The sequence below is a fragment of the Excalfactoria chinensis genome, chromosome 7 (assembly GCF_039878825.1).
Source record: "Excalfactoria chinensis isolate bCotChi1 chromosome 7, bCotChi1.hap2, whole genome shotgun sequence".
NCBI classification, from domain to species: Eukaryota; Metazoa; Chordata; class Aves; order Galliformes; family Phasianidae; genus Excalfactoria; species Excalfactoria chinensis.
Genome location: NC_092831.1, coordinates 13768583 through 13788304, shown reverse-complemented (window position 1 = coordinate 13788304; position 19722 = coordinate 13768583). Strand labels below are relative to the sequence as shown.

The window sequence follows — 19722 nt, the reverse complement described above, 5'->3', positions numbered from 1 at the left end:
GCGGCGCGTTGGGCTCCGCGCCTTCCTCCCGCTCCGGGTCCCCCCATCCCGATCCCTGCGGAGGGCGAGCTGCTGGAGCCCCCCGGTATCCACGGCGGCGAACCCGGCCGCGTCCTGGTCCCGCAGTCACGCCGTGAGAGATGTGCCTCCCCTTCTCCTCCCCTCCCTCCCCGCACACAACCCCCCCGTCACCTTCCCGTTCTCTCCATCCCAGCGGTGAGGGACGGAGCGCCGCCTCCCTCCCCAGCCGTCGAACGGACACGAAGCGCCGACCCTCCGCTGGGTAACGGAACTTCGAGCTCTTCCGACGCCCCGCTGCGGTTGCCACGGGATGCGGGATGCGGGCAGAGCCGAGAGCTGCTCGGCTCCCTGGCAGCCCGCGGCTCGAGAGACGCACGGCGAGGCAGGAAGAGACGCAGAACGGGGCCAGGAGCGAACTTCATTGATTGCAAAAAACTCCACAGCCACTCAGCACAACTCCAACCAGACAGGGACAAACAGGTACCGCCCGACACCGCGTTCCAGCAGCCACGTGAAAGATGCCGACAGGTTGCAGAAAGGGGCTCTTTGTTGCTCGTACACCCCCACCCTCCCCCCCCCCCGCAGACCCCCAGCCCCCAAAGCTGTGTCTGACTGCGCTCCCTCCCCTCCCCGGCCCTTCCCCGAAACGAAACCGATGCAAGTTAAAATTATTTACACTTTGAGCCATTTAAAAACCCAATCAAATAAGATTGCATATGTCCTACTGGGGATTTGGGTATTAGCAGCAGCTACAGCTAGCTCAGTACTCGGCGTGCAAAACCAAAGACAAACAGAAGACAGACCAAAATACGGCACCGTTACTAGGAAGCGTTTGCAGGGGTCGGTGTTCCGTTGTGGCATAAGGTTTCCAGGAGCCGGCTCCTCCCCAGCGGCGGGGCAGGGGCGTCTCCCGCTCTAGAAGGATGGAAAGGATTCGTTGTTCCAAACACAGCACATCAACACGGACGCGTTTCCATCCCAGTCGACGCAGACATGGAAAACCCGCTGCACGTTCGCCACGTGAGTTCTTCCTTCTTTCCAGTGACGATGGAGGTCGAAGGGGTGCACGAAGAAGACCTAAGACAATGATGCTGCCGTCATCGCTGCCTCCTCCTCCTCCTCATCTCCTTGCTTTGGCAGCTCAGCAAGCGCAGCAGAGGGGGAAGCCGGAGCCAGAGTGGCAGGAGACTCTTGCCCTTCCCGCTCCTCCCCAAGGCCCAGCTCTACATCCATTTGCTCCAGCTCCCTCTGATCCAGTAGCTCAAAGTCATCGGCTTCCTCCTCGTCCTCTGGTGAAGCCGCTGCCTCTGCCTCCACCACTTCGGTCCCCGACAGCTGTGCTTGGAAGCTCAGTTTCTCTTCGGGCTCGGTGGGGAGGAACTCAGAGAGGGAGGGCCCTTCGCTGGCCTCTGAGGACCGCAGCAGGGCGGAGAGGGTGTTCTGCACCGCTGTGGTGATGGCAGTGGTGACGATCTCCTCGCTCAGCGTGTCGATGCAGATGCCCAGGCCCGGTGCAGGGACAGTCTCTGGCTCCGCGCCGCCTCCTGCCACCTGCCCGCTCCCGTTGAAGTGTGTATTTACAAAATGGAGAGGAGACGCTAAGCGAAGGATGGAGAGGTCAGAGTCCGCAGCCTCCTTCTCTGCTGAGTCCAGCTCACGGGCAGCGTGGGCAAGCTCAGGACCCAGAGGCACACCAAACGCGTCTTCATCGCTCTGTGGTCCCAGGTCTCTGGAATGATATTCTTCCACGGAGGGAAACTCTGCCAGGTCCTTGGAAAACGACTCCTCCGGCTCACTGTGCAGGCTCTGCTGATCCAGGTCTGGAAGGCACCAGCATTAATGTCAACATTAAGGCACGGGTTACTTTGCCTCGACCCGAAGTGCTGACACGTCCCATCCACTTTCTCCCAGCTGACACACCAGGGCTCCCTTCTGGGTCTTCTCCCAGCTCTGGGAGCACAGGTTTCTGCAGTTATTCCCCTCTCCCAGTGGCACTACTCACTACAGTGTTCCCTTTCCTATCCTGCTCTCTGCACTCTGTGCTCCGAGAAAACCTACCTTCCTTTGCTCTCACTGCTCATAGCACTCCCTCTCTGCCTGTTCCTCCCCAGACATTCAAGCGGCCACATCAGAGCAATTATCTTTACATTCCTCACCACTGACTGAGCTTTTGAGCTGTAGTGGAAATGCTGTCACAGCTTGCAACAAGTGATTCTCCCGGTGGGAAGGCAGGGCCAACCCAGGGGAGCTCAGGTGCATGGAATGCATTGAGTGACCAGAAGGGGTGGAGCCAGGACCTCCAACTTCCCAGACCTCATTTAAGGGTGGGCAGTGGAGATGAAGGCATCTGTTGCTGGAGGTCCCTGCCTACCTGAGCCTTCCAAAGGTAAGCAAGCTTTCTTTATTTCTGTGTCCATGGCTGCTGTACTAGGACTTGTTCTCACCTGTTATAGCCTAGAGTTGTGTCATCCTGGTGTTAACTGCTGTACTTTCCATCATGTTGTAGCATTATGTGAGCCTGGCAGGGTGAGCTGTCTGACCTGTTCCAACCAGTATCAGAGTGCTGTATGACTATCCTATGGCATTATTACTGTGGGTCTTCTCTACCCCTGTGTCCTCTGCCATTTTGCAGGGACTTTGTGGATGGCCTTCCTTCCTTTCTGGAGTGACAAGGAAGCATTGGCTTGTGGGTCAGTTATCAGAAACCCATCTCTAGTCCTGACCAACTCGGTACCACCCATAAAGCCAGGGCGTGCTGTGTTATCACTTCTGCTTCCTTCTTTTAATGTTCTTCCCCTTGCAAATAGCTGAGTTCTCTCCGTGTCATCCCATTTATTAGAGCAGTTGCACTGGGTCAAAACACCCTGGGCAAGGGAGGCAGCAAAATGTCCCATTATGTACCTTCAGAAACATCTGTCAGCTGTGGGGTGGTAGCCCTTGAGACAGAAAAGCCCCCACTCTCCAGGATGGAAGCCTCTTCATCAGAGAGCTCAGAATCTGTGATTGACAGTGCCAGGGCAGTTTTCTTCACATCCACCTGCATAGGATGAAAGCAGAGTGACAAGTTCCTATGTGTCTGACTGCCACTGAAGCATCTCCACACAAGCCAGAGCGTCCAGGCACAATTCCTTCTTTGGAGAGAGTGTGCAGGAACAGTATAAAAGCAGAAGGGATGTGACAAAGTGCTTACTGCACTGCCAGTGAAGGACAGTCACAGCTCACTGGCTTTCCTGACTGCTGGAAGCTTTGCCTGCTGTCAGTGAAGAACTCTAAAGAGCCAGGACAAGGTGAGATCAGCCTGAAGGAGTCTCACAAGACTTTAATCTTTCTTTTAGGAACATCAAGGAGCAAAACGCCTCTTGCTTTTGCCTCTTGCTCTTGCGCTAGGCACAAAGAAGCCTTTTATGTGTAACAGGAGCTCAAGTATCTGCATTGCTTTGGAAGTTAAAGCTTCCTGCTTTACCCCATGAGCCTAGCTCCATGCTCAGAGCTCTTTTAAAGGTAAACACTTGGCCCATCTCCATGGTGCATGCACAGAAGAGTCTCACCCTGTCTGACTGAGGGCAGGAGGTCAATGTAAGAGACACTAGCACTGCTCATCTTCCTTTCCTAGCTGTGAGCAGAATGGGAGCCTCCTGCACATTGTACCAGCAAAGCTTCAGGAGACTTTTGTGTCCTGTGAGCACACAGCATAAGCACCAAAGCAATTCTGCAGGTCAGCTGGTGGCTGGGGCTTGACTTTCACCATCCTGCCTTACCAGTTCTGCAATGCTGAATTCTTAATAACCAGATTGGTTATTAAGCAGTCATCAAACAGATATGCTTCCTCCCCGGGATTCTGCAGTGACTTGTTGGTGTACTGTTTACCAGTGTGGCTGTACTCATACCACCTTTGGTTCTCAAGATGCCACAGAGAGGAAGGACTGGCTCCTGTATAGGTTTGCTGTGCTCTTACCACTGGGGAGAATCCTGACAGCTCTGCCTCACTCTCACTCTCCGTCTCTGCTGTTGGCTCATCACCTGCTGCAGGCTCACTCTTCACTTGTCGCTCTATGAGTAAAAAAAGATGAGTTTACTTGAGACTGAAGGAACTTTACTCTTTTATGCATCGCTCATTCAACACTTCTACCCTGTAAAACCACACAGGTTTACCAGAATGTGTGAGTTTCCAGAGAGAACTACAACCTGTTGTTTTTGTTTGCTATACCCAGGACAAGCCCAGTTACTCTCTGCCAAACCCTCAAGTATCAGCTGTTTCTCCCTGCTCTGTCACAGCTACATGCTGTTTTCAAACACACTCTTCCCTTGTGCCTTTGCTAAGGCTTCACCATGGGGTCAGGAAGAAGGTGAATGCTTACTCTTCTTCTCATGCTTGTGGTGCAGTGTCTCTGCCTTCATACTGTAGTCCAGTTTCATCAGAACAGGCTCCAATCGTGTGTACATCCTCTGGATCAGTTCATGGTAGACCACCAGTGGCCAGAGAAGAATGCTGAGCACTGCAGTGAACAGAGGGTGAAAGGAGTGTAAGAGGAAGAACAGGCACCGTCACTCTGTGTCAAGGGAAGTGCAGCTGAACTGAATGTGCTTTTCATTCGACAGCTTTAAATCCTCCTTATTCATTCCAAAGCTGCTAAATTAGTCGGGTCTTCCTAACCAGTGGCTGTCCACGTTCATGTTTCAATACAGGTTTATGTTAAAATGAAACAGAAGCCCTGCACTTCAGCTACTATGTCTCAGCCTCAGCATGCAACAGAGGCCCTGAAATAGGGCATTCAAATAACAGAATATAAGCCAAAAATAACTGAAGCTTTTTAGAAAGGTAGCAGCGCAGACACATGCCAGCAGCAAAGCGCCTGAACCACCTCCAGAACCAGCAGGGACTCGGGACTCAGTTAAAAAGCCTTATTTGCTAAACATGTGCTTTCTTTAATAACTCTCTCAAATGGATTTGTTCACTGTAGGAAATGAGAAACTGCTGCTCTCTGCTTCTCTGGGACCACACCAGCACAGCCCCAAGGATAAAAGAGGAAAGCAATGTTTTAGTGATGGCTCCCTCTCCTGACTTTGCAGTTGCACTGCATGCACACACTTGAAGCAGGAATTCCCAGAGTGCACTGCTTGTATTGATTTATTATCTAGCAGATAACCCTGCAAACAAACAACCAAAAACACCACTGAACCCACGCATGCTTCTACCAGCCTATCAACAGCACAGTTAGGTCGTGTTTCAGCGTATGTCACAAGAGAGAGCTGCTTATACTCACAAATGATGTAGGAGATCATTATGCCTGGAACATAGTGTCCAACTACAGCCAGAATCAGGCAGCCTGAACAGACACTCATGCAGAACTGAAGGAAGAGAGGAACAAACAGAAGTGACAAGAGGCAGAGATACATTTATGCAACCAGTGCGGGCAACCCAGTTAGAACAAAGAGAGGGATGGTCCTACAAAGCTCAGTACACAAGCCCTCCCTTCCTGCCCTTGCCGCAATCAGTATAAGTGTTTATTTTCTTGCTCAGCTTCGCACTGAGGACACTCAGATGCTGATGGTCACAACTCAGATGGCTTGGTTGGGTTAAGCTGTAAGCATTAGAGGTTCAAGCACAGGAAGACCAAGGTAACTGAAGACCCCATTCACAAAAAGGAATCATAACTTCAGTGGATAGTTCTTTCTGAACAAAATGATGTTCCCCAAGGCTAGGATGGGATACTGCACACAGCCATGGTGGAGTACATCTCCTCTGAAATATTCAGCATTTTAAGATAAGCTTGTGCTGTCCCGACAGAGACTGGAAGCTGTTAGAGCCACTAGATGATGTGCCACTGCTCTGCAATAAACCAACTGGCAGAACCCACACTCCCACCAGGCCAGGTGCATCCTCCTCTGGAGGAAGTGAAAGGACAACGGTATAGCCCTGATGGTTTGTCCCGAATTCTCCTGGGGATGAGGGGAGGTGAAAACAAGCACCCTGCAAGTCAGGGTATGCATTAAGAAGCTGACCACATCCAGCAATGAGGAGCTTTGTTTGTAACACAGGGGCCCTGGAAAAGCTAGAGTCCTCTAAGGGTTTTGTTTCCAGTGGTTGTAGTTCCCTACTGCCCACTGCTGGGGCAGTGTTTTAACAGAAGAGTAATCAGCAGTGACAAAAACCCACTCCTTTTGGCACACTGGACCCCTAGCAGCCAGTCTGTCCTATCTTTGTGGTGCTGAGCTAATTCCTGCCTACAAACTTTCCCTAAACAAAGTCACAGCCATTAGAACACGGCTTCTGGCATACACTCAGGAACACTGCTGCGCTTAGGCTTAGCAAACTGCAAGATAGGTAGGATCAGCTTAAAGGGTTGAACAGAGCCTATGAATGGGGCAGAGCCTGTAGGCTCCCTTTTCTACTCCTACTACCAATCTAAGAGCTTCCTTTGCACACTAAGCAATAAAACTAAGTAAAGCTAGCCATTCACAGAGGACAGTAAGTTCAGGTCCTGATTACAAACTCTAGAAGCCAATCACTCATGACTTAAGCCTCCCGGGGCAGAGTCTGAAAGGAAGGAACAGCAAGTGTTAAGCAGGGATAGCAAATGTAAAAACATTGATTTGACATTCCTCCATCTCTGGAGGCCATTAGCAATGGAAAGAAAAGCCCCTGCAGGGAAGAGTAGGTATCTCCAGCTTACCTTGGCAGGATTTTGCCTCTTGTACTGTAGCAGTTCCTGCAGGTACAGCCTGAAGGTGACCCAGCTCTCTGCCAGACAGTGGCACAGCTCAGGGACACTGAGCAGGTGAGGCTGTGCCCCTGAAGTCACCCCCTCACTAGAGACAGACAAGAGTGAGAAGACAACCTTTGAACACGGTCTGTTTGGTTTGGGGGTACACAGGGACATGTAAGTCCCTACCAAAGGCTTGACAATTCTGACTGCATCTGCAACTGAACTCTAGAACAGACACTTGATTTGTAGACAGTTTTTTCTTTTAAGCAGGAAGAGAGCCAAGAGACAGCTGAGCCAAGCAGCAGCAGCAAACACACGTCACAGCATTCCCATGCCACAGGCCCAAGATGCAAAGCAGATTGCCCAAAGCCACGCAGACAGAAGCGCTGGAAGTGGAACCAGTTAGGTGGCCCTCTCTGGCACCAAGTCCCAGGTCAGCAGAGCGCAGTGCTCACACCTATAAACACAGCTGAGCATGGAATGCCAGCTACACTGCCACAGGCAGCACATATGACCTGCAAAAATCAGTCTCAGGGATTTCTTGCTCTCTTATTCTTATAATAGTCCAGGATGTATCCAGGGAAGAAACCTGAGAGTTCCTAACATCAGAAGCACCTGAGCTTTATTGCTGCTCTAAGAACATTAACTTTCCCCAGCCTCAAACGGTGGCTCCTGAGCTGATAAACAGCTGCCAGTGCACAAGAAACTGCTACCAAGGTTTCACAGCAGGAGCCATGCAGTCTACTGAAAACAACAAAGAGGCCAGGTGAGATCAGCACACCAAATGAAGGCATCCCCACTCTCGTCCTGCACCAAGGAGCACGTTACTGAGCTTACCTGTCCCCTCCTGGCTCCTCTGATGGCTGAGCTGTAAAGAGAACAGAGAACAATCAGCCAAGTGAAAAATAAAACTTGACAGTTTTGTCACTCAAATGGAGCACAGCTGGAAACGTATCATCTTCAGCTAGGGATGCACCCTGGGGACTTATCTGTGCACTCAAGCAAGCAGGAATCGCTGGCTTGGAGTTTGTATTGTGCAAGCTCCAGTGAAGGCAATACCATCCCCACGAGACGTGGAAGCAGCCCGAAGACAATAACAGCTGCCCAGCCCTTGTCACTCACACAGGACTGCCAGCACAGTCACTGAGCTGGGCAAAGCTTCAGCTGCTCCCTTGGAACTCATCACGGCACTAACAGGTTTGAGCTGCATCTCTCTGAGACCAGACCGCAGCTCCTGGCAGGATGCTGTGTACAAATGCCAGAGATCTCACTGCTGTCTCTGCCCTTTCCCATGAAATTAAGTCCTAAATAGCAGTCTCATGCATAATTATCTAATTTTAGGGCTCCTTCATGCCTCCTGACAGCCCTTTGTGCCAGCAAGGCACGGATATAACTATACTGCTAAGCCTGGATAAAAACAAGGCAAAGCTTCTGCCATTCCTCTCTGCACCAGTGACAGTCAAACAGGGACTCCACACAGTGCTGAAGGCAGGAGCAGTGCTTCAGTGGCAGAGGTCACACAGGTCTATGCTCTAGCCAACAACAAACTTTGGTCAGGCCATCCAAGAGGTTCTGAAAATTGCTGAGGCATCATCTCGCACACCACATGTCGCCCCATAAGCAGGACTGAAATAATGGAACAGAGTTTATGTTCAAAGGTCAGGTCACTTGCTAGAAATGCACTTAAATGAGCAAAAAGGGTTTGAAGCCATCAGCCAGATGCAAGGCCCAAGAGTGGCAGTGACTTCCCCATGGAAAGCAGCCTCGTCACCGTTCTCTCAAGGCAGGGGAAGCTGGGCCAAGTATGTCAGACTCCTCCTACCACCGCAGGCACCACACCAGTGCAGTGGAGCGGGAGGCCATCCGCAGAGGGGAGGAGGCAGTTCTTTGAGAGCATGACCCAGATTTCCAGTAATCGGGCCTGACAAGAGGAGTCAACTGCTCTCAGCCTGGACTGCCCACAACCCATTGGTGTGGCTGTTAGGGCAGCAGGAACTCAGGCCGACCCCCATAGCGTGAGAAAGGAGCTGTATGGATGCGGTTGTACCCCTTGGGGGGCAGCTGCTTCTGTTTCACAACCGCTGCTGTTGTATTTTGTTATTGTGCGCAGGCATCATAAGCTGCTTAATCACAGCTCGCAGAAATCCAGCTGTCTCTCAAAGCATCATCTTTTATCTGCAATGAAGCACCAAAAAAATAGTATTTGGCATCAGCCCCTCTGTGATTGCTGGCTGTACCAGCTACCAAACGAGGCACTGGGACGCCTGCCATACTCCACTGGACAGATGCACCAGCGACACAGTGAGTAGGATGGCAAGGGAGCTCCAGGCCTCTCAGACTGGCTGTCTTTGTCCAAGCCATCAAGACATGCCAGCAGAGGGAGTGAAACAGTTCTCCTCAGCTGCTTCTGAAGGCTCCAGAGACTTTTGGGAGCTGCAGAACGCTTCAGCAGGCTGCAGCGTGTCCACGTGACTTAAACTCTCTGGCAAAACAAGGGCTGTCTTTAAATCAACAGTATCTTGCTTCATGTGGTAGTGCAGTCTGCCTGCCATCCATCCCAATGCACCGGAGCCTCACACCAGCTAGAGGAACACTGCATCCACACTAAATCCAGAGAGCAGTGCCGACAGGACATGCTGGCTTAGGTAAGGTTTAACTCTAACCTGTGCTGCAATACTGCCTAGCCCCAGTACAATTAAGCCAGCAAGAACACCCATCTGGCCTCACATCATCAATAACCAGCTGAAATCTTGCTGTCAGCATTTCACACCCAACGGTGGATTAATACAGACTGCTTGACATACAGCAGACTCTTCTGAGAGAGCAGGCAGCCACACAAGAGTTTAGGTTACATGCTGGTACTGACAAATGAGTGCTGATGGATTCTTTGGCTCTTACAGGTTTTCAGCACTTCCCCGAGAGGCATTCCTCATCTGTGTATAAACTTGAGCTACAAAGCAGGGGCCCTTTTTAAGGAATACCAGCATTCAATCGCAACCATCCCTGAATGTGTTTTAAACCCATTTGGATGCGGTGCTCAGGGACATGATGTAAGCGGTGGGTTGTTAGTGCTAGGGTAGGATGGTTAGGTGAGGTTAGACTTGATGATCTTGAAGGTCTTTTCCAACCTGAGCAATTCTGTGATTCTGTGACTCCAACGCGGCTATTGCTGGAGTTCATCTAGACCAAAGTGAGGCCAAAACACACTGCTAATCAACAGTGCTATAACAAGATGTTACTCAGCAGCTGTTTCAGGAGAAAATCGAGGTGCTTCCCAAGTCCTTCCACAACACTGACATGGAACCCCGTATGGCGGCAGTTACATATGAAGAAAATCCCTGCGCTCATGATAAAAATACGCAGTCCCATCTGACAGGGCCTGTAGTGGAAATGCCACACTGCTTGAAGCAATGATTGAGCACCTGGTGGGAAGGCAGGGCCAACCCAGGGGAGCTCAGGTGCGTGCAATGCACTGAGGGACAGGAAGGGGTGGAGTTGGTATCCATGCCTTCCCAGACCTCATTTAAGAGTTGGCAGTGGAGGTATCTCACTGGAGATCCCTGCCTTGTGGAGGTCTTCTACAGGTAAGCAGCTTTTCTTTCTCTGTTTCTGTGTCTAAGGCTGCTGTGTTGGGGTTTGTTCTCATTTGCTGCAGCCTAGGATTATGCTATTATTGCTGTACTTTCCATCACATTATAGGGCTTAAAAAGGTTGGGCATCTTAGTGCTATTAGTGTGTCCCTGATCACAGTGTGTGAGTAACAGCAAAGTATATGTTGAGGCTTCAGCATTCCTTCAGAAATGCTATAAGCGGTCACCTGAGACAGAGAGAACTGCCACAAGCGGAGGTTTGTGTATATACGTGCTGATTTGTCTAGGTGTGGTACTGACCTACTTCCAAAAGCTCCTGGAAAGGCTTACAGGAAGCACTGAGGAGGAAAGCCACAAAGCTACAGCTCTGCTCCAGCAGGAAGCGAGGGCCACGCAAGAATCCCTAAGCATTCAGCAGTGCCAAGTCAACAGGAGGCCCCCGAGGAATGCAGAACACTGCTCCTTCCTTGTAGAGGCTGAGGAAATGTGGTCCGTGTCAAAATCAGGGCCATGACCTAATCAGGAATACCAGAAAGGTGGCACTGTTCCTGGTTTTCAGCAGCTGGGAAGCATCAGAGAGCCAGAGAGGAGTGGAATGCAGGGAGGAACAGCACTGAGGAGGAGCTCAGTGGGATGAGAGCTGACTCTGTACAGAATGGATGACACGGGATTAGCCAAACTCCTGGGCTGTGGGTGTTTTTTCTTTCCTATGCCTCACCGTTCTGTATTACACACATTGATTTCAGTATGGATTTCCCATTTCCTCTGTGACAACGCAACTTTTACAAGCCTGGTACTTTCCGGAGAGATTCCACCCCCCCTCCCTGCCTCCCATCTGCCTCAATAACGCCATTCTGCATTGGACACCAAGCCTTGGTGTTTCTGGATGTGTTTCAAGTGAGATGTTTTGGGTTGGCTTTAAACTATTCCCTAAAAAACCAATGCAAATAGGCAGGAAATTAAATTGGCCGGTCTAGTTTGGCTGCCTCGCTACCTGAACCACACAAAGCAAACAGTTTTGAGACTACGGCTAAAACATATCTAATCTTATCAGGACTTATGTGAAAGCACCCTTTAAGTCAGTACCCTTGCAGGTCAAATAAAGGGCACCTTACAAACACGTATATAGAGGGGCTTTCATTCAGAAACCCTCCTTAGAGCAGGAGGGCCCCAAGCTGCCTTTGAACCACAGCAGTGAATGCAGAAGGCAGGTCTAGGTGCAGTTGTTTAAAAATACCTTCTGGTGAAGGAGCCACTCAAAGCAGACAGCAGCCTTCCATCCTGTCATCGTTATGAGCCTGTTCTCCTTGTTGCTTTTGTGTCTGATGTTGGCAAAGACCCTTCAATAAATGGGACAGCTCAGCCAAGTGATGGGGCTTGCTGATTAGCTGCAGCTCAGCTGCTGCTCTGAACACAATACTTGAACTGTCCCTGCTGCCACAGCTCCCTGCCTTCTACCTGCTGCACAGAGGTGGCTCTTTTCTGCTCTGCCTCTTCTGGGGCATAACTCTATGCTATGTTTAACTGAAACCAATGCAATTCAAGCTCCCCATTTCTTTCTGCCAGCTCAGATCTGACATGGCCCTTCTTAATAAGACCTGAAGGGAAGAAACAATGCGGCATGAACACCGCATCATCCCTCTCCTCTGCTTCCCTGCTGAGCTGGCTTGGACACCCTTAGTCACTCTCCCCACGAACTCCTCACAGCATTCCTCAGCACTGGGAGCAACTGTGTCAGCTCTCAAGGATGTTGCTTGCTGCAAAGGCGTGCTCGGGGTACTTTGTGGTACCTAGACACAAGCAGGCAGGAGGCAGCAGAGCCAAAGGCTGCAGTTACAGTTGGAACAGGGCTGACACAACCTCTGGCAAAGCCGGAGCTGTGGCCGTTGGAAATGTGCCATTAGCTCCAGCACCACCCATCACATACCTGGGAAGTCAAACAGGAACCTGGGCTTCCATCTCTCCAGCAAGAGGATGCCCAGGAGAGACATGCTGAGGAGAAAGAGGGGTCTCAGGGAAGTGGAGGAAAACAACCTAGAAATCAAACGAGAAATCATGAGCTGGGGGGTGAGGCGCTGAGCTACGGCTCCGGACGGGCAGGGGGGGCTCAGGGCAGAGCGGAGGCACGTCCGGCTGCTACGGGCCGACGCGGGGCGCTGCGGACACCCGCCCCGGGCACCCACCCCCGCCCTCGGCACGCCGTCAAATGGCGCCGGGCAAACAGCCGCCCGCCATCGCCCCGAGCTCCTCCTCCGGTTGTAAAACGGGGGGCCGGCGCTCCGTGCGCCACTGCGGGTCCCCGGGATCCCGCATGCGGAGAACCGAGATACCGCCGGCGCTTTCCCCGCGGCGCCCCGTCCGGCACGGCCCGCATCCCGTCCGGCGGCCCCGCAGCCCCGCACGCCACCCGCCCCCCCCGCGGCGATGCCCCGTCGCTCACCAGAGCGCCCCGCCGAGCGCGGCGGCGGTCACCAGGCTGTGCAGCGGCCTCTCCCACACCAGCAGCCGCTGCGCCGTCGCCAGGGCCGCCTCCCAGCCCCGCAGCCGCTGCCGCAGCGCCGCCGCCAACCGCTCCGCCGCCGCGGCCGCCGCTTCCTCCTCCTCCTCCTCGGCCGCCGCCGCCGCCGCCTCCTCGGCGCGGGCGGTCGTGGCCATGGCTGCGCGCGGGCGGGGCGGGAGGGGGCGCTGTCGCCGCCGCCGGTATCGTTAGCGGCGCTGCAGCGGCCCGGCCGGGCGGCACCGCCTGACGGGGACCGGCGGCCGCTGGCGCCGTGCGCGTGCGCGGCCCGCCCCTCGGCGGAGACGGTCGGGGAGGGGGGGAAGTCGCGCGTGCGCAGAGCGGGACGCCACCCGTAAGCTCGCTGCGCACGCGCGGCCGCCGTCCCGGAAGCGGAAGAAGGCGGCGGGCGGAGCGGGGCGCGGCTCTTCCTCTCTCGGTCCCTGCCGAGCCGCGGCCTCGAGGTACCGCCGAGGCCGACCCGGTCCTCTCTTCGCCGGCCTCTCGTCCCCGCGCTCGGGGCAGCCGCTCGGCATGGACCTGAACGGCTTCCTGCTGGACGAGGAGGGCGCCTTCTCCCTCGGCGGCTTCCAGGAGTTCACGGTGAGGCCCTGCTGCGGCGCCCCCGGTCCCATCTCCGCCACCCCCGGCGCTCCCGGGCCGTTTCCCGTTCCCTCCTGGCCCTCCGGAGCTCCCTCGGCTGCTCTCCCCGCCGCCCGCGGGCCCGGCATGGGCACGGTCGCGGCTTTTTCAACTTCTTCCCGTCTGCTCGCAGTTCCTACCCCGGCACCAGCAGCTGAGCGAACGGGTGCGGAAGCGGCTCTACTATGGCTGGGACAAGGAGTGCGCCCTGGATAACCTGTCCAGCCCCGTGGCAGGTAAGTGACTGCTGTGCCCGGACGGGAGCGCTGAGTCAGGGCGGTTGGAAGCATCCCAAGGGCCGCTACCAGCACGGCAGCTGTTTCCCCCAGCGCCAAACCCCTCCCCGCCCGGCCTCCTCTCTGCCGTGCTCAGGCAGCCTGCCACGGCCTCACGGCTCTGCTCTGTGTTTGCTGCTCTGTCTGACTTGCTGTTTATGCTTTTGGCACCTTGCTGGTACATGGAGTCCTTTGGGTTGCTTGTAAATTGCATCAAGAGCAGCGTCCTTCCCCCTTATAGGAGATGCTTTGAACTAGTTCTCGTGCTCGCTGAGCTTAGTTATGAACACCGAGGGGATAAGTACTCAGTGTATGTGTGTGTGTTTTCCTGTCGGTTCAGCAGTGCTTGGGGGAGCAGAAGGTGCTGCTGGATTGAGGTGCAGGTGATGAAGAAGAGGCACTGTCAAGGGCTAGTAGCGGTTAGCTAGCATGCCTTCATAGCACAGCTGCGTTGTTGTTTCTATTAGCTATATGCTCATGCAGTTCGCAGGAGGCACGGGGTGGGTGATGAGATGTGCTTGTGTTCCAAGCTCTTGTGATGATTTTGAGGGAAGCATCCTGCAGTCCCACAGAGCCCGTGTATGAAATTCTCCCAAGGAGGGAGTTGTTGGGTGCACAGTGTGGCAGCTGAGACCAATAGGGCAGTCACTGCCTGGCACGGGCAATGCCCAAGAGTGTGAGGCTCTGCTCTGGGGCTGTTTTTGTGCCCTGTGCAGGGTGGGGCTGCTCCACAGTACACTGCCAGTGTTGAACGTTCAAAGGGCACGTTCATGGAAGAAGACTGTGTTGAGGATTATTAACTCTTAAGGCTGCCATTCAGCGAGGGAATGTCTCAGTTCCAGCTGCTGGGGGTGGGGAAGACATGCAGGGAGTATCACTTCAGGCTTTTCTGCTCTTGCAGCTGTTCTTTGCCAGTTGCTATCAAGAAAACAGATTTTACAGCTATTGCATCTGTGCTGTTGCTACGTGGGGCGCTACTCTTGGAATGAGAATGGGAACTCAGCAGCAAAATGGAGTTGCCTGCAGTGAACACTTTTTGGCAAGGATCAGACTGTTCTGCTGTTAGGGTCCTATCATATTGAGAAGCAAGATGGGAGCTTCTGATGCTGTATGTCAGCAGCTATCAGTCTTTGGCCCGGCAGTGCTGGAGTGCTGAGGCATGTCAGCAAGCAGGCTGAAAAGTGCTGGGTGGAGGAAGTCACAGTGAGAGAAAATCATGTAGAGTTCCACACCAGTGAGTGTGATGGGCTGAGATGAGAAGCACATGCAGTGATGCAGCTGCCCACCTACCCTCTGTGATCTTTGACAGGAGCTGGCTGTTGATGGGGAGCTGACAGTGAGCTCTCATTGGAGCCTGTTGGCTGTCGTGAGCTTCAGTTTTGATAATTGGTACCTATGAAGCCAGACAGGAAATGAGATGTGTCTAAACCATTCTCTCCTGACTGAAGTGAGCTCTGACGCAGATAGGACTTGGTGACCAGAGGCAACTGGATGTGTGGTTACACCGTAGTGCTATTTCCATGCTCTGCTCATCCCTGTATACTCAAATGAACACCCTATCATCATCCTGGGTACACTGGAGCTGACTTGGGGAGGAAGCTGGGTCAGCACTGATCAGCTCTGGATGAGTAGAGCAACACCTGGTGTCAACATCAGGCCCTCAAAACCTCATAAAGAGCAGTCAGAAGGGACTGTCTGAGGTCCTGTGGGGTGAGGCAGGGTGTTAGCCTCTCTGTGCAGCTGGCTGCAGGTAACTCCCCATGACGCAGACGTGCTAATCGGGATCTGGCACTGCTGCTGTGTGTTGGATGCACACATGCTCTTTCTGCTTTGTTGCTCTTTTGCATGCTTGTTTGCACGCCTCGTCCCTGACATCTGAAAAGCCTGTCCTAGTCTGAATGAAATGAGGGGCTGTGAGCAAATGATGAGACTCAGTGGTCTTGTGGGGGAAAAGATGGGGATGGACTAAGCTACATAGGACTCACCCTTCTTGTTATTTCTCTGTCCTAGATATTGCTGTGGAGCTGCTGCAGAAAGTGGCTCCCAGCCCTATCCGCAGACTGCAGAAGAAATACGTGTCTCATGTGTCTCGGTAAGAAATAAAACCTGTCCTTCGTGTCCCACGTCAGAACTGAGAGCTCTGGTCTCACCTGTGACTCACTTCTGTCACCCCAGGCCAGCACCAACATTGTGATTAGATACTATTTAGTGTCAAAAAGGAGCTGGGGCCAAGTGGGAAGGCCAAGCAGGCATGGTGTCTGGTTGGTCCTGCTCTGTGGGATGCAGAGATGCTTTTATTAATGGGACTCTATTGGCTTGGATCAGAAGCTGAGCAATGCTCATTGTGCAGCCAGGTTGGAACCTTGGAACGAGCCCTTGCAGCATGCCTGGATGGCTACAGGCAGAAGTGCTCTTTGGAGAACTGTCTGTGCCCAGAAATAGGAACGAGGGCTTTCTGCTCTCCACCACATATCTCCTATGCTTTCTCTTGCTGCAGCTCAGCATAGTATCACGGAGCAGGCAAGGCTGGATTGTGTCGCAGCCAAGTGCATAACTGTTTGCTGGGCCCCCTGCACTTAACTACAAGGGGAGAGAGAGCAGGCAAGTTGTGCTATGATGACATGCACATAACCTCTGGGATGGCTCCTGTGTCATTCCCACAGGGAAGCTTGTATCTCACCATGCTCCATGATGCTGGCGCTAGTTTATATTGAGAGACTGCGGCACCGGAACCCTGAGTACCTCCAGCAGATCTCATCTTCAGACCTCTTCTTGATCTCCATGGTGAGCAGTGTGAGCTAGAGGGTTACTGAGTTGGAAGGAGGTCTGGAGGGGGCTGAAATCCTGTCCTTTATGATGTTTTTAGATGGTTGCAAGCAAGTACCTGTATGATGAGGGTGAAGAGGAAGAGGTATTCAATGACGAGTGGGGAGCAGCAGGGAAAGTGGATGTCCAGACCATGAACACACTGGAGATGAACTTCCTGAGTGCCATTGTAAGTGAAGCCTGGATTTCTGCTTTTTCCTTCATGTACCCCCATGAGGGAATAGGGAAGGATGTGTACACCTGCTGGTTAGCCTGATTGGACTGGACTGTGTTGACCTGTCACTGCTGTCCCTGCAGGACTGGAGTCTCTACACAGACCCCCGAGAGCTGTTTGAAGTGCTGAGCTGGCTGGAAGGACGGTAAGTGTGTATGGGGGGGCTTTTCATCCCTCCTGCATCCCCATCTTTCCCACTGCTTGGAGCTATCTCTGCTGCTTTGAAATAAGAGCTTGGGTGCCCATGGGCTGTTAGACTGTGCAGCTCCGTTCCACAGCCGTGGTGCCTCGAGTGGGATCTTCTGTAGGAGTGAGGAAGGTCCATGCCACAGACACCCTTCTTGTTTCTCTTGCAGTGTGGCCGAGAAGCAGGGCATGTGGCGCGGCTGGTTCACCTACACGGATCTGTGTGTCCTCATGGAGCAGTCCATGTGGCAGCAAGCACTGGGCCAGTTCTACCAGCAAGTGGTGAAGGTATGGGCGTGAGAGAGCAGCTGCTTGCAAGAACATAGGGCACAGCAGGCCGTGAGTTTAGAGTAGGACCTTCTTTTCCACTGTGAACTTCTGCTAGCCTTATTCTCTGCTTCAAAGGGAAGCTCTCAGAAACTAAACCATGCGGATTTGCAGCTGTCCCGCCTGAGACACTGCAGCCTAGTGTTGAGCTAATCTGTGTGTTGAACCACTGTCCCACAGGTGCACGGGCACAAGGGAATGCTGATGGCATATGGAGGGAGGTGGGTGCTAGCTGGGCATTTAAACAGGAACTGTTAGGTTGTAGCCAGGGCATTCAGTCCCTGCTTTGCATGGGCTGTTTGCTACTTGCTGTTAGGAGCGTGGCTGCCTGCTTTCTAGCTTCCAGTTCTGCTGCTGGAGCCCTTTGTCATCGTGGCTGTTGGGTTGATGTGTTGGGGAGTGTGGGAGGTGGTCAGCCACAGGGAGTGTGCCAATGGTCTGAGCTAATTATCTGTTTCTCTGCAGCTGGCCTGCCTCCTGGGTGTGGTGTACCTGACTGGCTTTGCAGCAGTCTTCACCTCCATCGCCGTTGTGCACCGGGCTGTGTGCATGAGGAGCACCAGCATTACAGCTCTCCATCCTGCACTCATCCATGTGGAGAGTGGCTGCCAGCTGGGTGCCCAGCCAGCCCTGTCTCCTGAGCAGCACCAGCCCAAACTGCCTGATGTCTCCCCACCCAGCAGCACTCATTGTGTAGGGGAGAACGAGACGGCTGAGGAGCCGCGTCGTGGGGGTGTCACAGCGACTGCGCTCTACCTGTGGGGCAGTGTGATGACAGCTCTGTCCTATGTAAAGGCACCTGACATAGCCCTGCACAAGAGCCCTCTGCAAGCGCACCTTCGGAAAGTACCCACTGCCTGCGAGAGATCGAACCGAACTGCCCCTGTCACAGCCCCCAACCAGCCTGGCCCCTTCGGACTTGCCGTGCTCCTGGCCCCCCCAGCGCTCCACTGCCATGCCTGCTCAGCTGCTGCTAGCCCCACGTGGGATGCCACCACTGACCGCAAGGACTGGCTAGACCCCCTGGGTCTAAGGCAGTGCTTCTTGCACGCAGCCCTGGATCTCGGCAGAATCAAGAGCTTTATTTTTCCCAGCTAGGAACAGAGGACAGCACCTTTCCCCTTCCCTCCTAGTGTGGCACAACTCACTTCCTTGCACTTCTGGGACCTCTGATCCCTGGGGCAGCGCAGGGCTTGTGACCTTGCATTATTTTCAAACCAGCATTTGTGTTCCCCACCCACCCAGGGCAGGGGGGTGTTCTTCACTTTGGGTGCTGTAGAGCATTGGGGCTGCTGGGACAGGATAGGGCAGGGTTGGCTAGCTGGAGAGTAGAAGTGGGGTGTTGTTTGTTTGGGATACTAGGCTAAAGGGAAGTGTTGTACCACTTCGAGCAGCAGATGAGTGGCCTTTCGTGATGCTGGGCAGAGGTGGTTTGTGGCATGTAGGATGTTGGGGCAGTGTTTGCAGGGGTTGGAAAAGAGACCCCAGTGAGGGTGCAGAGTGCTTTTGTAGGAGATGGGGTGCCTGGGAGAGGAGGTAGAATTGGGGAGTGAGCAGCCTGACCTGCCTGGCCTTAGCAGCTGTTCCCAGTGGAATACCACACCATTCCTTGGGAGGTGCTGTGGTTGCACCAAGAGGGGCCCCCTATGTGGCTGTGCCCCAGGGAACGGATGTACCCTGCTGGACTTGTAGGTGAAGTGGTGAGTGTTTAGTTTCCTTATCCTGCCTGAGTTAGGCACTTGGGAAGTGGGGTATTGGACCCCAGCTTGAATCCCATCTGCCTGCAGTTGTGAGCAGCGGTGCCTGACTGCTCCGTGGGGCGGGGAGATGGCACCTTGTCTTGCTGACCAGCTCTGCTCTTTGTGCCCCTTCTTTTTACTGTGGATTTTACATCTGTTTTTTCACTCTTTTTGTAGATGCGACTCTCTTCCAATAAAAGTAGTTCTTGCTGTGCACCTGTTTTCACCTGCTGAGCCACTCCGTGCTGACAGCAAGCATACCCACATGCAGCTGTGTTAATGTGTGTTTGCAGTTATACCGGGCAGAGCTTGCTCTCTGAATTAAGGTGCAAAGCAGATTCTAGGTGCCAGCAATGAGTCCAGGAGCACTAAACCCTGTCCTGTAGGGCTTAAGAGAGACCAGACTCTCTGGTGGTGGGGGACAGGAATGACCTTGGGGCTGGTGCCAGGGGAAGGCAGGGGCAGTGGGAGTGGAGGTTCCCCATAGATGGGGAATGCAGGGAATGCATGGCCTCCGCTACTCTTTGCTCCTCATAGTCTGTCCAGTTAATGAGTGAGCTTTGAGCAGCAAGGGCTTTGCACAGTCACAGTTGTGGTCAATGCCCTGTGACAAAACATGGGCATTCCCTGCCTGTGGTGCCTTTGGAAGCTTCCCACCCACAGAGGCAGCTCTTATTCCTGCCATCCTTGTCCAGGTT

The 19722-nt window shown here is 53.5% G+C and overlaps 2 protein-coding genes across 2 annotated transcripts; one reads left to right on the top strand and one right to left on the bottom strand.

Moving 5' to 3' along the window:
- Positions 1-420: 420 nt before the first annotated feature.
- On the bottom strand, positions 421-13094 carry RETREG2 (reticulophagy regulator family member 2). The gene is made up of 9 exons (XM_072341445.1): positions 12759-13094; positions 12246-12352; positions 7566-7596; positions 6696-6831; positions 5286-5370; positions 4380-4517; positions 3977-4071; positions 2923-3058; positions 421-1841 (listed from the first exon to the last, which is right to left on the bottom strand). The coding sequence occupies exons 1-9, from the start codon at positions 12971-12973 to the stop codon at positions 1099-1101; spliced, it is 1686 nt and encodes a 561-aa protein (XP_072197546.1). The 5' UTR covers positions 12974-13094; the 3' UTR covers positions 421-1098.
- Positions 13095-13191: 97 nt separating this feature from the next.
- On the top strand, positions 13192-19293 carry CNPPD1 (cyclin Pas1/PHO80 domain containing 1). The gene is made up of 8 exons (XM_072341451.1): positions 13192-13418; positions 13591-13693; positions 15743-15824; positions 16396-16516; positions 16599-16727; positions 16856-16917; positions 17129-17246; positions 17751-19293. The coding sequence occupies exons 1-8, from the start codon at positions 13350-13352 to the stop codon at positions 18381-18383; spliced, it is 1317 nt and encodes a 438-aa protein (XP_072197552.1). The 5' UTR covers positions 13192-13349; the 3' UTR covers positions 18384-19293.
- Positions 19294-19722: the final 429 nt, after the last annotated feature.